At 38.3% G+C, this 16,097-nt stretch overlaps 1 protein-coding gene across 3 annotated transcripts in view; it reads right to left on the bottom strand.

Moving 5' to 3' along the window:
• LOC101863620 (protein CIP2A) overlaps positions 1 to 15,412 on the bottom strand; it is a 32,631-nt gene extending 17,219 nt beyond the window's left edge. Inside the window, exons 1-10 of one of the 3 annotated variants that reach the window (XM_013088661.2) lie at positions 15,301 to 15,412; positions 11,083 to 11,206; positions 8,355 to 8,471; positions 7,836 to 7,940; positions 6,802 to 6,961; positions 5,781 to 5,893; positions 3,563 to 3,657; positions 2,521 to 2,620; positions 1,577 to 1,705; positions 98 to 246 (exon numbers count right to left, since the gene is read on the bottom strand). In XM_013088661.2, the coding sequence (XP_012944115.1) occupies positions 98 to 246; positions 1,577 to 1,705; positions 2,521 to 2,620; positions 3,563 to 3,657; positions 5,781 to 5,893; positions 6,802 to 6,961; positions 7,836 to 7,931 (842 nt within the window). In that variant the 5' untranslated portion in view covers positions 7,932 to 7,940; positions 8,355 to 8,471; positions 11,083 to 11,206; positions 15,301 to 15,412. The remainder of the gene's footprint in view (positions 1 to 97; positions 247 to 1,576; positions 1,706 to 2,520; positions 2,621 to 3,562; positions 3,658 to 5,780; positions 5,894 to 6,801; positions 6,962 to 7,835; positions 7,941 to 8,354; positions 8,472 to 11,082; positions 11,207 to 15,300) is intronic. The other 2 variants (XM_005109486.3, XM_005109487.3) reach the window with 2 other exon arrangements.
• Between the last annotated feature and the right edge of the window lie 685 nt (positions 15,413 to 16,097).

The following is a 16,097-nucleotide window of genomic DNA, read 5'->3' as shown; positions in this document are numbered from 1 at the left end:
ATAGTCTAACCAGTGGTACTGCTCAATTATGTGACAAGAAAAATGCTAAGCCAATCAGTCGGATCTTCATAGTGAATGAGTTATAAAAACTACTCACCTTTTTATACAAATTTGCATTTGTGGCTGGCGCATCAAATCTGCGAGGAGATCTGCAGCGTATTTCCATGTGACTGTTTTAAATTTGTTAACAATTATGTTGAAAACAGTCTGAAGAGTTTGTTCCACATTGCTGCTCTCAAAAAACACCTGGAGAAAAAAAAGGTATTAGAAAATAAAGACATCAATCTGGATTTTTAAAGGAAAATTCAAATGTTTCTATTGATGAATTCCTGCGGTCTGACCATGTTGGCTATAAATAAACCGGTGACATAAAGTAAAACAACAAGTAAGTCACCTTAGAAAAAAGACTTTATTCTACTCATCAACAACCAGCCATTATTTCTACATCAACATTGAAAATGAAACAGCTACCACTGGAAGAGAAAGGCAAAAGATTTGACCCTGATTATTGTACATAGTTTTGTTTTGAAAGGTGATCCAAAAATCTCTGAAATTGTCTTTACTTGTGTGGATATTATCTAAGAAAACTAAAAAGTAATCAGACTGTGAGAGCATCCTCAGACCACAAGAGAGACACATTGATATACCATTACACTCAGGTGAAATATCAGGTGGAGAAAATATTTCAAAACTCAACGAAACCCACTCCCAAGCCAGCGCAGCCCCCTTCCCTTTCCTCAGTGATCAAAGACACCCAGTATCTTGTGTTCCATTACCTTGCTCCACATACTGGAGAGAGAGAGAGAGAGAGAGAGAGAGAGAGAGAGAGAGAGAGAGAGGGAGAGGGAGAGGGAGAGGGAGAGGGAGGGAGGAAGGGAGGGAAGGAGGGAGGGAGGGAGGGGGAGAAAGAGAGAGAGAGAGAGAGAGAGAGACAGACAGACAGACAGACAGACAGACAGACAGACAGACAGACAGACAGACAGACAGACAGACAGACAGACAGACAGAGACAGACCGACAGACCGACAGACCGACAGACCGACAGACCGACAGACAGACAGACAGACAGACAGACAGACAGACAGACAGACAGACAGACAGACAGACAGACAGACAGAGAGGGAGAGAAAGAGAAAGAGAAAGAGAGAGATAAAAAAGAGAGAGGGGGGGAGGGAGGAAGGGAGGGAGGGGAGAGAGGGAAAGAAAAAGAGGGAAAGAGAGAGAAAGAGAGAAAGAGAGAAAGAGAGAAAGAGAGAGAGAGAGAGAGAGAGAGAGAGAGAGAGAGAGAGAGAGAGAGGGAGGGAGAGAGAGATATGGAGAGAAAGGACCACTACTGGAACTGTACTGTGCATAATGTTCATACCATTGTAAAGCATATTGAGCATTTTGTTAGAGGAAACGCACTTAGGGAGTGAAATGTATTTTCATCATTATTATAACTATTACTATTATCATCATTATTATTATTATTATTATTGTTATTATTATTATCATTATTGTTACTATTATTAGTAGTAGTAGTAGTAGTAGTATTATCATCATTATTATCTTGCACACAAAATAATTAACAACATACCTTCTGTCCCTCAGGCTCATTAAGACTAATGCTGGTGAAGATCCTGAGGGCAGAAATAACCACTGTCTGGTTGTCATCACTGAAGTAACCACAAAGGATCTTCAAGAGCTTTCGTAAATCTGAAGAAAACTAAACAAAGCAAACAAACATGAACTTCAGATAAGAAAGTCTATCACATGTCATAAAAAAATAGAAAATGCAAATGAGAATTTTAAAAACCACAAACAAATTTTAAAACTTTTAGTTCTCCCATTAAGGAAATATTACTTCATTTTCCTCGCAACTAAAAACTGGAGAAAAAAAAAAAGAGGGATAGGATCTATTCTAGCACAGAAAATGTAACAAACTTTTACAATGAACTTTCTCTGGAGCGATGCCTACAAATTACCGCTTTTGTTATCAATCTATTACTATTAAAATCAGAGAAACTTATATAAAAATGACAATGGTCTACCCACACCATTTGCTAAATTTCCTATACTACCATTGCAGCCAAAAGTTTAACTTTTCATTTTGATTAAACACTACTACCCAAAAGAGAAACATTGAGATGACAGTTTTATACAGACTTCAACATAAGTAAAGAACCACTTGCAAATTTGGCTAAAATTCCCTGAGGATTTCCGTGCTGCACCTTGTGGTATTGCCCCTTTAGGAAGCTTTGCAGTACATATTGGTAACCCATTAACACTTTCAGAGCAAAATAATTTGAAACATTCCTTGTCTTTTTTCGGATTTTAAAAAATCAGGGCTGTGTGTCAAGGTGGTCCTTAACTTATGTTGAATTCTGTACAATAATTTTCAAAAGAAAAGTCTGTCTGACAAAGTACCCTAAATAGAAAGAGCCCTAATATCAAATGTGTAAGTGTGAACCACTTTATACACAACAATGGTAAAAAGAATCCTTATGTGTGAAACAATTTCAAAACATAAAAATGACTTACTGTGTCTTTAATGGCAGAATGGACCAGGACATTGTTTCGACAAAGGTTGGCCAATGTTCCCAAGACAGGAGGCACCAGACTGTCTAAATCTGGAGATAACCTGAAAAGAATATGAGCAAATTATTAATTGAACTGATATACATTTATAACGCTTGCTCAGAGTATAACAATGAAAATTTATTCACATTTTCACAAACTTTTTAAAGCCTCTTTTTCTCCTTGTTCAATAATCTTCATTCCGTATTCTGTAGCTCTGAATTTCTCTGACAGCAACTGCATGTTCACATATACAAAATTGAATTATGATAATAATCTATGATCTAGCATCCCTTGACTAGTATTTTTTTAGGACAGTAAAGGACTTTGATGTTTACTGCAGGAGGAGAATTCAAGACAAAGTTCAAGACATAAAGCACTCATTAGCCCTCTCAGGGCGTAGCAGACACACATATGTCCGACCAGCAGCAGACCAAAGACAATGTTGCCGCTCATTTTGAACGCACCTACACACACCCCAAAACACAAATTTGAACATTTCATATTAATAATGATATTGTTGTCTGTCTGGTTTTTTGTTTTTTGTTTTTTTGGTACGTGTTTCACAGTGCTCGCAACTGCATACTGTCATACGAGGGACATATTAAACATTTTCAGTTGGTAGGAAATTTTGAATTTTGCCCGGGTGGCGGCTGAAGCCTACTCTAATCGATTTTAGACCACTAAGGGATCTTTAACATGGCCTGTCTGTTTCAGATAAATAAAACAGAATTAAAGAACACGAACAACAGTGTTATAAATGTCTTTTAGCACTCAAAAAGGGCACATCTTTAAGTGTTCTAATTACCAGAATGGGCGTTCTCAATGAGATATGGAAAGGCTTCTTTGGTAAACGTGCATCGTTGCAACCACTGTCTAAACAATAGACATTAGATCAAAATTCTATGAATGCAACTGAGTGATGGGAAATGGCAAACAGAGAAACAGTCTGACTCCATCAATAAATGGACTGCTTCATAAAAGAAAATGGCTCTAGTGCTCTTACACATTAAGGACCAAGAATCGCAGGAGCTCATCCATATGGGGTTGGTGGTAATCAATACGATGGCCATAAGTGATACGCTGCAAGAGCTGCAGGGCCTGGGGAGAAAAAAAAATTACTCATAAATGCACGACAAAAGACTAGTATTCCTATCATTGTCACTACCATAACTACCAAAATGTTGTCACTGTTGTTATTATCGGTATCATGATAATTCCTGTTATAGATATTTATATTCATCATCCTTATTACTAGCATTATCATTACCAGTATCATTAACCCAAGTTTCAGTATTGTCAAATATTAGCAGACGTGTAAACTCAAAGGTTTTTAATGATACCGAAGTAAGAAATTTCTCTGAACATTACAAATTTGACATTTAAATTCTGAAACGTGCGTATCCAGAAAGCTGAGAACATGGTAAATGGGAATAGGAAAGAAAGAATAAACAGCTTGACAGACCCCAAAAAGAAATTTGCTCTGAAAAATGACATTTATAACGGTCAATGATATAACATCAAAAACTGAGAAAGCAACACAGTGCTGCTTGTTTTCCTGGTGCAATGCTCTGCGTTTGAATAAATGTGAACAAGATCGGTAACTCAGTGTCGGTGCAGAACCAGCGACCAAACAGGTGCTCCAGGTACTTAGCAGAAATATTGGTCCAACTCTTAGCAGAGAGACCCGAGTAAATGTGAATAGTACACACTCCACTGGCCACCAATCTGCAAGACGTGTCACCAATAACCAGCTATTTACCACCACTGGAATAGACCCACCATGGAAGTTATTCTGAACTCACAAGAAGTCTTAAGGCTATCACGAGGAAGCTCCAAACCTTCATCAATGGATGCTTGAAAGAGAAAGTGGGAGTGAGACAGTCCGACTTTGTCATCAGACAAACAGAGATACAGTAGTCTCCGCCTAAGATCCCACCGCTTACGATCCCGGTTCACTTAAGATCCCGCTGTTTTAAGAAAACTGAATTTTTACTATACAAAAGTCACCCCTATGATCCCGCTCTGATTCACTCTGAAGGTCTACATTCGGCTAAGATCCCGCATTTCAAATCATAATTTGCAGACCAAAAACCCGGGTGGGAGAGCTGATCAACCAAGAGTGAAAAGTTGAGATCAATAAACCGCCGTTGCGTCAAAGATCAGCCACAATCGTGAATGCGATAACATACATGTTGTAAAACTCGATGAAGCGATACAATGTTTGCCCCAGACGGGGTGTGAACTGACCGACATGTTTGTTTTCCCCGAACCTCGCACTCACACCTGAGCTCTCCCCATTGACTTACATCACTCGCTGGGTGGGTAGGACCTACACGTTCGCTCCAGGCGGGATCACATAGAACTGTGAACTCTTCCCTGACCATTGCAGAAGTTGTCTTTACTCCCGAATTTGCGAGACAGACTGAATTTTAATTGGTGTGTTCACAACGTAAAGGTGTGTAACGACAAAGGCGGTTGGGGGGAGGGGGCCCGGTCAGAGATGGAAAGCTATAAATTTTCGACAGGTAAGGGGGAGGGGCAACTGGATAAGCGTAGATCTTGAGACTCATGATAGGATAATAAGTGAAAATGGCACGTCTCATCCCACTATGCACTGTGATAGGTTATCAAGGTTAACCACTCTTTGCTCGCCATACGTCATAAACCCACCAAGCGGTCACGTCAGTTCATTTTAGAGTGGAGGGAGACCATTTTACCGATTGTGAGCCTTAGCATGGGTCACCATAAATTCTTCCCTGGGTTCGTCGGTTAAGATCCCGGTTCGCCTAAGATCCCGCATTTCCTTGCTCCCGAGCACCGGGATCTTAGGCGGAGACTACTGTACTGGTTAAAAGAAAAGGACATCTGCCCAAGTTCTGAACAAAGTTATTCTTGGTCTGCCTCTACCACTTTTGCCTTCCATTTTTTCCGTAAGACAAAGACATTCAAGGTCTAAATATCTAATTATCTATATATCTTTTTCAATTTTGCTAAAATAAAAGTAACGGAACATGCAATTCCAATTAGACCTGATGGGTGCCTATTTCTTCGATTGAGCAGCATTGATTTCAAGGGCAGAGAACTTGAGTGTGTTGAACAAAACTTTTATATCTTCAGACACAAACTGTGAACAAAAAAGCCTTTTTTTCTCTTTTTTTTATGCTCCATGGCTCCAAACATTTGCGTCTTTGACATAAATTCATGTTGAAATAATCACACACCTCTGGCAAAATTTCATCCTCAGATACTCCACTGTATGCAACCACAACGGCAGCTAGTGGAGAACTTAGACTGAATGTCTCGTACAGAAGTGACCTCAACTCTTCACTATGAGCTGCAAAAGAAATTCAGTCAATTCCATTTCGTAATTTAAAACATTGCATCATATCATTCAAGCTGAAGGAAAGAAAGATGTTTGATTACAGAAAAATAGCCAAAAGCATTTTCTCGGAGGTTAAAAAGAAAAATCAATATAATACAAAATCACTCAACAAATATTGCTCTATTTTGGTAAAATGAGCAACAGAATACAGAGATGGAAATTCTATGAGCTGGCATACTGATGTAGATAATAAAATGTATGTAAGCATGGTGATCCCTTTGACAACAACTAAATAAACCCAAAGCAATCCCATTTTTCTTCAAATTAAAAAAAAAACTGTATCAGATTATTAATATCATGATCTTATACCCAAGAGCAAAAATGTACTTCAAGGGCATTATAATGCTATTATACTCTGCACTCTTGTATAACAACTAATACCACCAGTAAGCATAAAATGATTTCACTCAAATTTTTTCAGTCCGAACTTCTGTATGTTAGCTGACTGAAGAATATGGGCCACCTTTAAGATCTGACAATTTAGAGTGAATTTGATCTCTTTGAGGATTCAATATGCTCTTTTTTCTAGTTCATTAGCTGATTCCCATGCCCTGTTATTCTATTCAAACAAGCCTAGTCCAAAGTCCAAACTTATGTTTTCTCAGTTCAGCTGATGCACTGATGCAATAAGTCTAAAAAGAACAAAGACATGTTAAAGGGGTAAAGCCGTAAAAGAATATCTTTATATTTTCCAAACAATTTCAAGGAAAAAAATAACTCTATGGCCTGGTGCATTTAGTGGTTGAAAAAAGCAACACAAACACAGCGATACAAAAGAGGGAAAACGAATAAGTATAACCTACTTAAGGCATTCTCCAACCCCAAGCACTATGATTTCAGAAATAACAAAAACTTCTTACCCAAATTTGACAAAATCTGCACTGCTTTGAGCAGCAGCTCAGGGCGTTCTCTTTCACACACAACCTTCACCAGAAAAGTCAGGCACTCCACCAGTTCCACCTGATCTCCGCTCTGAAGCTGTCGAACATGGCTTGAGCGGGAGGAATACTGTTGCAAAACCTGGGCAGGAAAGAACACAGAGCATCCTTTCAAACTTGACAGACAAAAAATTGGAAACAATAATATTAATACGGTCAGATTTTCGTACCTTGACCAAAGCACAAAAAGACACAATAATACAAACAGAAATACAGAAAAAAGTTCAGGATATCAAAGCATTTCCGAACCTTTTCCTGTTAGAGTGTTTAGAAGCACCATTGCGTAAATACAGTCATTTAGCACAAAATAGCAGTACAGTCCGACAAAAACAACAGAGAGAAAGAAATGAAGTAGGGCCCACCAGTGGTGCTCTTTTTCTCCTGTATTTAATTTTTTCTTCCAGTTACCTAAGTTTTAAAACATATGGATAATTTGAAACTAGCCAATAAAAATTAGCAACCAAACTCTAAGAAGACTGCCCACAATAAAGCAAACAAAAATACCCAAAACTTTATAGCTTCTTTTAGGCAGCATAACAGCTTATCAAATTCAATTATTCAGCGTGACAGCTTTTAATTTCTGTGAGTTTGCATTACAGAATTATAAGAAGCAGAAAAATCTGTATCACAAACATCTAAGCAAAGTCAACAACTACAACACAGAAACATAAGGGCCTGTACCACATCATGACATTTGTTATTTTATGAAATTAACGAATGTAAGGGCTTGCTCTACCCTTTTCAACTGTCTTTGTTCCACATAGTTAATTACACAAAAGTACCTCTATACTATATTTGACATTTGATATCAGATGTTCATTGTAGTAAATTAGGTAAAACAAAAACAAGACTCAGAAGCCTCACAATGAAAATAAATTCAACACACGTTTTGACGTGACAATACATAAGGGCATACTTTTCTTATAATGACATTATAACCTATTTTTTAAACAAACCTCAAGTTGACGTAATAAATATGTCAACTGTCCACTGTTGCTCTGAAAATGGTTGGCACATCGTAGAACCTCCCGCACACAGGACGACGGCTCCATCTGATTTCACTTCAAGAGAAGAATAAAAGTGAGAATGGTAGGCTTACTCTCCATAACTTTTCCAAAATAACTATCACCATTGGAAAGCAAAGCAAAATTATATCTCCATACAGTAGCTACACTTCTGAAAAATAAAAAATAAGGAGAAAAAAAAATCCAGAGGAACAAACTTCTTCTCTGAGAATGGAAGTAAAAGTAAACAAATAAAAACTTTTTACCATCAATCATAGAAGCATGGAGAAAACTGCAAGTCACTTCCACACAAACCAACACAATACTATATTAGCAACAGTTAACAATAACAGCCTAAGTCATTTGTCATAGAAGGTGTAATTTCTAAATTCAGCTCACAATAATTTCTTTGCAATAGCTGATAGCATGGAAATTCGTTGGCACATTTATGATTTTCACACCATTTTATACCTTACAATTTTCTGAAGAACTCTTTCTTCCCCTCACAGGTTGTCTGCTTTTCCTTTACGCTGAGATGTGCGTACAATGTACTGCTGCAACCAAAGCTATCTGAGCAAAGCAAGGAACCTGTTAGGATGAAAAAACTCCAGTGAAACACATTCATTTGTATACATCAACATATATATTTAAACAACAGCGACAATCCATTTCACAAAAAAAGCACACTTATATATATATTATAGCATTCATTAAATTGAAATGATAAACTTGTAAGTAGTAGTAATGAGAGAAAAAAGGGAAAAAAATCACCCTCTTCTTCAATTCAAGTGCCATGTCTGAAACAGATGATTGCCGACAGCGTAGAATTGGGAATGTCCATACTATGCTTGTAGCCATGGTATCATTCAGTTTTTTTTAGTTTTTATCTCATCCACCTCTTAAATACAATTTGAGCAGCAGCCTTGTGCTTAAATCTGCTGAACTGTCACACAGAACAAGATGAAAGAGTAGCTCAGCATATTGCACTCCACACTGTACTGTGCTCTATATTGAAAAGAAGTGAATAGAAGAGAGAAAGCCCAGGGCCAGTGAAGTCATTATGAAACAAACCACCTGCGTTCATCTGCTCATGTCATGTGATGGGTAGGATGTGAACCAGCCATGACCAACAGATGGTCAAGCAACAGACGCACATTCACTCCTTTGTTTTATTAAAAGCCTCTATACACAGTCTCAGTGCATAGGACAACTGATGTAAACATAAGCAAAGAGCACACTGGCGATGCCTCTCTCTGGCCCACAATTAGAGCACAATGTATTTTCTCATGTTTCCCTCCTCTCTGTTTCACTAAATGTAACACTTGATGATGATTGGCCTTTGGAAAAGATTTTGGCTTAAAAAATCAGGTTTGAAAAAAAAAAACCTTCCAGAACAAAAGTAGATCATTAAGCTTTTTTTAAACAGGGTTCAGGAGTCAGGAGAGAGGTAGGCTTCAGGTTCCAGAGGAGGGGGTTCAGAAGGGATGCTGTCCCCTCTGATTTCTTGAAATTTAAGTAGAAACCATAGCTTGAAATAGTAATAGTTTTAGTGGCCACATTTTTGTGTTTGGCAGCCAAAGAAACTAAGCCTACAATTGGTTTGAATCTAAACAGTAGTAGATCTAGTGGTGCATTCGAGAGTGGGATGATAATTTAATATCAGCAATAACATTTATCACAAAAATGTGCTCTCTCAGGTAACTAGCTCTGTCACTCTAGTTGAACCAATGTTCATCTCAAAACCATTCACCTCATCACCTCAGTGATCACCTCAAAGCCATTTCACATCACCTCATCATTAGTGCAGGCCTAGGCCTAGATTATAATATGTGTGTGTGCCTGGTGAAAGGTATCCAAAGGATGCATTTTGAAGAATCCTATATTTTTGCATTTTTATGTACAGAGATCATTTCTGAACAATAATGCTGTTGAACTTTTAAGATATCTTCAGTAGTTTTTGAGATATGGGTGATTTTGTAAGGCACGATACAGAAACAAAGTTTTGAGAAAAACGGCTTTACAATTTCCCCTTTGTTTCAGTTCTGCTTCAAATACACTTTGAGACGACCTGACAACACATTCGCTACTCACAAATCAACTTTTAAAAAAGCAGATAAAAAGATAAAAGAACAGCTTCAAAGTTTTTATATTGAACATTTCGTAGTCAAAACAAAATCACCACCACCTTAAATAATAATTTTCAAGAAATAGGTTTGTGCAGGGCAGAAATAGGCGATACAAGTTTGCTCTCCAAAGAAACAAAAAGATGTGGATGTGCAAAGCTTCACTTTGCTTACACATATTCTCAACAGATATTGAAATGCATAGTACCTGCCATTAAAGAGGGGAGAGAATGACCTAAATTTTGGTGTGAATTGTCATGATTAGATCGACTTTATGAATGGACAAGAGAATTTATCATCCGCAGTGTTTACTCAGAAAAGTAATTTTCTCACGCATTTTGAGGGATTATAATGCAATATAGACTATACCTTGGGCTAAAAAGCATTTTTGAAAATATATTTTTAAGTAAAAGAAAATAACAAAATCCTTCTAAATATCGATATATTAAAGGCTAAAAAATCCATTTGTAATGGAGCTTACTTTTTGTCAATCCTTTTTCGAAGTGACTATTTCTCAGAACGCTCGGGAAAATAAAGTTGACCTCTATTTCTTCAAACGGTTTTCGTTCTCGAGATTTTTTGGCTATTTGCGAGAGTTCTGCGTGTTAGTTCTGCCACTCTGCAAGGACTGGGAAGAATTAGCTTTTTTTTAAAATAGAATTCAATTTCTAGAGCTAGAGATTTTTAGATGTCTGAATAATCAGATACTTCAATTGGGGTTGGGCAACATTCCCAGACTATACTTCATTTGAAAATGCCTTCAAAAGGTACTGCGAGAAAACAAGACTGCTCGACTTTGTCAGTAACCTATTTTGCATATTCAGATCTAGTCACCCCTAAATAAAAGCAAAAACTAAAAAAAAAAATATCCCTCCACGTCCCCATACCCTCTCCCTTCACCCCCGTTCACACCTTATACACACACACACTCACACACATGCGCGCGCCACTCCATTCGCAAATAGGCTAAAAGGCTTCACCAAAAAATATCGAAAACTGAAACCATTCGGAGAAATAGAGTTCAAGTTTATTTTCCCGAGCGTTTGGAGAAATAGAGCCGGCCAACATTTTTTTACCTTTGAACTTTGAAGTTGAAGCCTGAATCTGATAATCTAGATCTATCTCAGTTCAAACAAATACGTCTTTTGAAAGGTGGTTTAGTAAACAGTTCCACTGCTACTGGGCGTACTGCACGCGGTTCTGCGAAGAGAGAGGGTCCATTTGTTGTTAGGTCTTATTGGTATCTTTCACCAGGCACGCTCGAAACATTTTCCGATCGAAGTGGCTAGCCGTACTTAGATCTAGGTTTGGCCCTATCGACTCAAACCTGTTAAGTACACAGGTCTCATTAGATCTAGATCTAGTAATTATTCAGGTTCAAATACATGCAAGTCAGTAAGGCACCTTTTGGTTTTGTCTGAAATACCAATACTTTAGGCATTGCAAACTAAAAATTTCATTTACAATTCAGCCATCAATATTAAGTACGCAGTGGCTATTTTTACGGCGAGCCGTAAAGATAGCCTCCCAGTGAGGCCCAGGCTATTTTTACGGCGTGCCGTAAAGATAGCCTCCCAGTGAGGCCCAGGCTATTTTTACGGCGATCCTCGAAAAGCGACCCTACTCCGCCTCTCATGTACGCGACATGCCTCAATGTATTAGATCAAGGCCTATAGGGGCTGTTCAAAATATAAACTTAAACCTCAGAGGGGAAACGGTGTCTTTGGCTTCTGTAAGAAAAGTGTAAGATTGGGTGGGAAGGTGAGATAAACGTTTTGCTCATGACTGGGAAGAAAAGGTAAAAGAAAAAGTGGATAAATGCCAGTGACAAGACCCAGATCTGCATGATCACTGCATTTCCCCGTTGTTGTTGTTTTTTTGTTTTGTTTAGTTTTTTTGAAATTATGATGAAAATTCTGTAGGTGAACATCTAATTTCTTAATGTTTGTAACTTTGCAACTGTTTTGTTGATCTTTTAGTGTCTTGATGTCTTTTATTTGTAAGGCACGTACCTATTGCATTGACAAGAGTCTCAATGTCTTCCACATATATGCATTCTTTCTGGTTCATATGGTTTAATTAAATTGTATTAACTGAAATGTTCTTTTTACGGCGGTCACAAATTGATAACATAGAACACGTTTTTCAGTCTTATAAATTCCGTCTTGGCTTGTAGGCCTTGTAGGCTACTACCTTATTTGTTATTTTATACTACATTTTACTAAATGACTAAACTAATGTAACATACTTTGAGCTGGTTAAAACCGAGAGTAAGGCACTATAATTAAATGTCCTCTATTATTAGTATTATCATAATTATAGTCTTTATTCTGGACTTAAACAATTCAATGTTTTTATGTTCTTTACTAGGACCTTGTTGTTGTGGGATTCTTTCAAATGATAAAATAGATTGCATTTTTTAAGTTTTTGTGTTTTGTTTTCTGATGAGCTCATTTATTACTGTCCATTTTTACAGGGAACAGCTCACCCCAAGGGTGATTCTTTTTCTGATTCACATTTAGGAAAAAAAATTATACGGGCAAAAGAAATAATGAAGAAAGTAAATTTTGATATGTCTGAAAATATGAAAGTTGCCATGGAATGGAAACAGCACCAACATGCAAAACAAACAATCATTTTTAAAAACCGAAGGCTTCTTACTCTCTAACAAAATTGCATGAAAATTGGTGGAATGGTAGATACAGATACTATGGTCAATCGTACTGAGCAAAATTTTGATATTTGAATGTAAAAAAATATATGTGTTCCTGTACCCTGAAATTGCATCACAATAATTAATAAATTAATCCTTGTGAACACAAAAAAAAAATTTTTAAACCTCTATCAAAAATCTGCTCAGTGCAAATTATAAGGAAGGAGGAACATTTTAAAGGCATTCCCAAGGCGAAAAGTGTTAACTCCAAAATGGCCGCTCTTCTTGTGGGTGTGGTACATGTAGTGATGTCAGTGAATGAGATGATGATGCTGGCAGTGGCAGTGATGATGGTAAAGATAGTGACGAGGAGGGTGGTGGTGATGATAAAGAGAGGGTGAATGATGATGGTGGGGAGAAGAAGGAAGAGGTGGTGGTGGAGGAAGGGAGAAGGAAGATGAAGAAGAGAATAGAATGACGATGAAGAGGAGGAAATGGAAAACCTATGGGGCTGTTCAAATATAATCTTACACTTTTGGGGACTTTTTTAAAACACAAAACCCAATACCACTTTTCTCACATTTGCCTCCAACCCCCACCTACACCAATTTAATATTAGTACTTTTTCCGATCTTCAACTTCCATTATTATTTTAAAGATACCTGTACTATACGTAGCTTTTTTTAACTAGCTTGTAAAAAAAAAATCATTTCAGTTAATACAATTTAATCAAACCATATGGACTAAAAAGAAACGCATATATGTGGAAGACATTGAGACTGTTGTCAATGCAATAGGTACGTGCCTTACAAATAAAAGACATCAAGACATTAAAAGATCAACAAAGCAGTTGAAAAGTTACAAAGAAACATTAAGAAATTAGATATCCACCTACAGAATATTCATCATAATTTCAAAATTATTTGTAAACCCCCCCCCCCCCCCCTCTTTCCCCTCAAAAAAACAAAACAAAAAAACAACAACGGGGATCTGCAGTCATGCAGATCTGGGTCTTGTTACTGGCATTTATCCACTTTTTCTTTTACCTTTTCTTCCCAGTCATGAGCAAAACGTTCATCTCATAGAAGTGTCATATTTGGTTAACCTCCCCACCCAATCTTACACTTTTCTTACAGAAGCCAAAGACACCCTTTCCCCTCTGAGGTGTAAGTTTATATTTTGAACAACCCCTATAGGCCTAGATCTAATACACTGAGGCATGTCGCGTACATGAGAGGCGGAGTAGGGTCGCTTTTCAAGGATCGCCGTAAAAATAGCCTGGGACTCACTGGGAGGCTATCTTTACAGCACGCAGTAAAAATAGCCTGGGAGGCTATCTTTACGGCTCGCCGTAAAAATAGCCACTGCGTATTAAGTACGGCTAGCCTGACAGTACGGCTAGCCTGGCTGTCTACCCGTACTTAAGTACGGCTAGCCAAGAAGTCTAGCCATACTTATCTTAGGCCCTATTAACATTAGAAAACAGGATGTTTAAAATACATGCACTGTCATTAAGGCACCTGGTTTCGTCTCAAATACAAATACTTTAGGAGGTACTGCAAACTAAAAATTTATATTACAATTCAGTAGGCCTATTTTTTTTAATGGTCAGTCTAGCCATCATTAAGAATGGCCACCTCTATTCTCACCCGCAGTGAGAATAGTGCAGGCGAGTCTTGTGGCTATTCTCACCCGGTGCGCGTTCACCAAATTTTGCGTTCACCCTAAACCACAGAATTCTAAACCACAGAATTCTACACTGTGATAACAGAAAAATTGTAGAATTCTGTGCCGTGAACAAACGTTCCATTACAATTGTAGCCTACTAAAAGCGTACAATTTTGTCTGTGGGCAGTGGAGAGAGAGAGAGAAAGAGAGAGAGGAGTAGCGCGAGAATTTCCGGGCAAAACAAAATGGCGACCCGCGTAGTTCGGCTCGATTCGAAAAGTTAAATAGCCGTAGCATCTTTGTAGACAACCAAATTTATTTACTTTTGTGTTTTAACATCATTTTTTAACTTTGTTTTGGTCAATTTGATCGTCCACACCGATAGACAGTATTCAGAAAGAGACGGAGAGAGAGAGAAGAGGGGAGGAGTTGATCTTGCGAGAACTTCCGGGCGGGTGAGAATAGCCACTTTTTAAAGAATAAGTACGGCCAGCCCAGCAGTCTAGTCGTCATTAAGTACGGCTAGCCTCTTCCTTTTCCTATTTTCTGATTTTCACCTAGATTCTAGATCTAGATCTAGAGCCGACTCAGACGAGATAGACTAGACTAGATCTACCACTACAGGGCTAGAGCAGCTTTTTCTGCAGTTTACACTTTTAAACTAGATTTTTCTAGATCTAGATCTAGATCTAGATATAGATTCTAGATCTAGATCTAGATAACTACAATTAACTCGATATGGACGCCTGGACGTACGACTCTAAAGTAACTACAAGTACGACCAGAGCTGTACTGCTGTACGACCAGTCACCGAGTCAGTCAGACCTCAAAAATTCAAGCCCGGACATGACATGCTGTTGAAGACTGAAGAATGCCAGTGACGAGAAGAAGGAAGTGGGGACTTTCTTCATCCTCGGAGTGCCGAGAGAAAGCAGTAAAGGGCTAATTCTGATGGCATCACAAGGGGACTTACTAAATGTTAGTAAAAGTATGTGATTCTGTTACTGATGGATTAGCCCAGGAAAACAACCATCATAGACCTTCTTGTCAATAACATAACAACCGAAAACAGAGTTTAAAATCCCCGCTCGCTTCCGGTTTGAGTAAAAAGTAAAACTAGTATCACGGCGACGCTTCCTGTTGTAATCTGGGCGGGGCGGCTTCTTGCGAAGACCGCTCTGAAATGAGGGTGTCGAGTGGGATTTTGTTGTTGTTGCTGTTTTGTATGTGTGTGTGGTGGGGGGGGGGGGGGTCAGGACATTTCCAGCCTTGTGGTCCAAACTTAGCTGAGTATGGCACAAGTCTACCTCTTCTTCTTCTTCTTCTTCTTCTTCTTCTTCTTCTTCTTCTTCTTCTTCTTCTTCTTCTTCTTCTTCTTCTTCTTCTTCTTCTTCTTCTTCTTCTTCTTCTTCTTCTTCTTCTTCTTCGCACTTCATCCTCCGCCTCCTCCATATTTTTCTTCTTTGTTCTATCTCCTTCTATTCGTCTTCTTACTCTTCTTCTTCTTCTTCTTCTTCTTCTTCTTCTTCTTCTTCTTCTTCTTCTTCTTCTTCTTCTTCTTCTTCTTCTTCTTTTTCTTCTTCTTCTTCTTCTTCTTCTTCTTCTTCTTCTTCTTCTTCTTCTTCTTCTTCTTCTTCTTCTTCTTCTTCTTCTTCTTCTTCTTCTTCTTCTTCTGCTGTTGCTGCTGCTGCTGCTGCTGCTGCTGCTGCTGCTGCTGCTGCTGCTGCTGCTGCTGCTGCTGCTGCTGCTGCTGCTGCTGCTGCTGCTGCT

This window comes from Aplysia californica, unplaced genomic scaffold (assembly GCF_000002075.1).
Source record: "Aplysia californica isolate F4 #8 unplaced genomic scaffold, AplCal3.0 scaffold00783, whole genome shotgun sequence".
In the NCBI taxonomy this organism is placed as follows: domain Eukaryota; kingdom Metazoa; phylum Mollusca; class Gastropoda; order Aplysiida; family Aplysiidae; genus Aplysia; species Aplysia californica.
The sequence above is the reverse complement of the archived record's forward strand: the minus strand, read 5'-3'. Positions and strand labels throughout refer to the sequence as shown.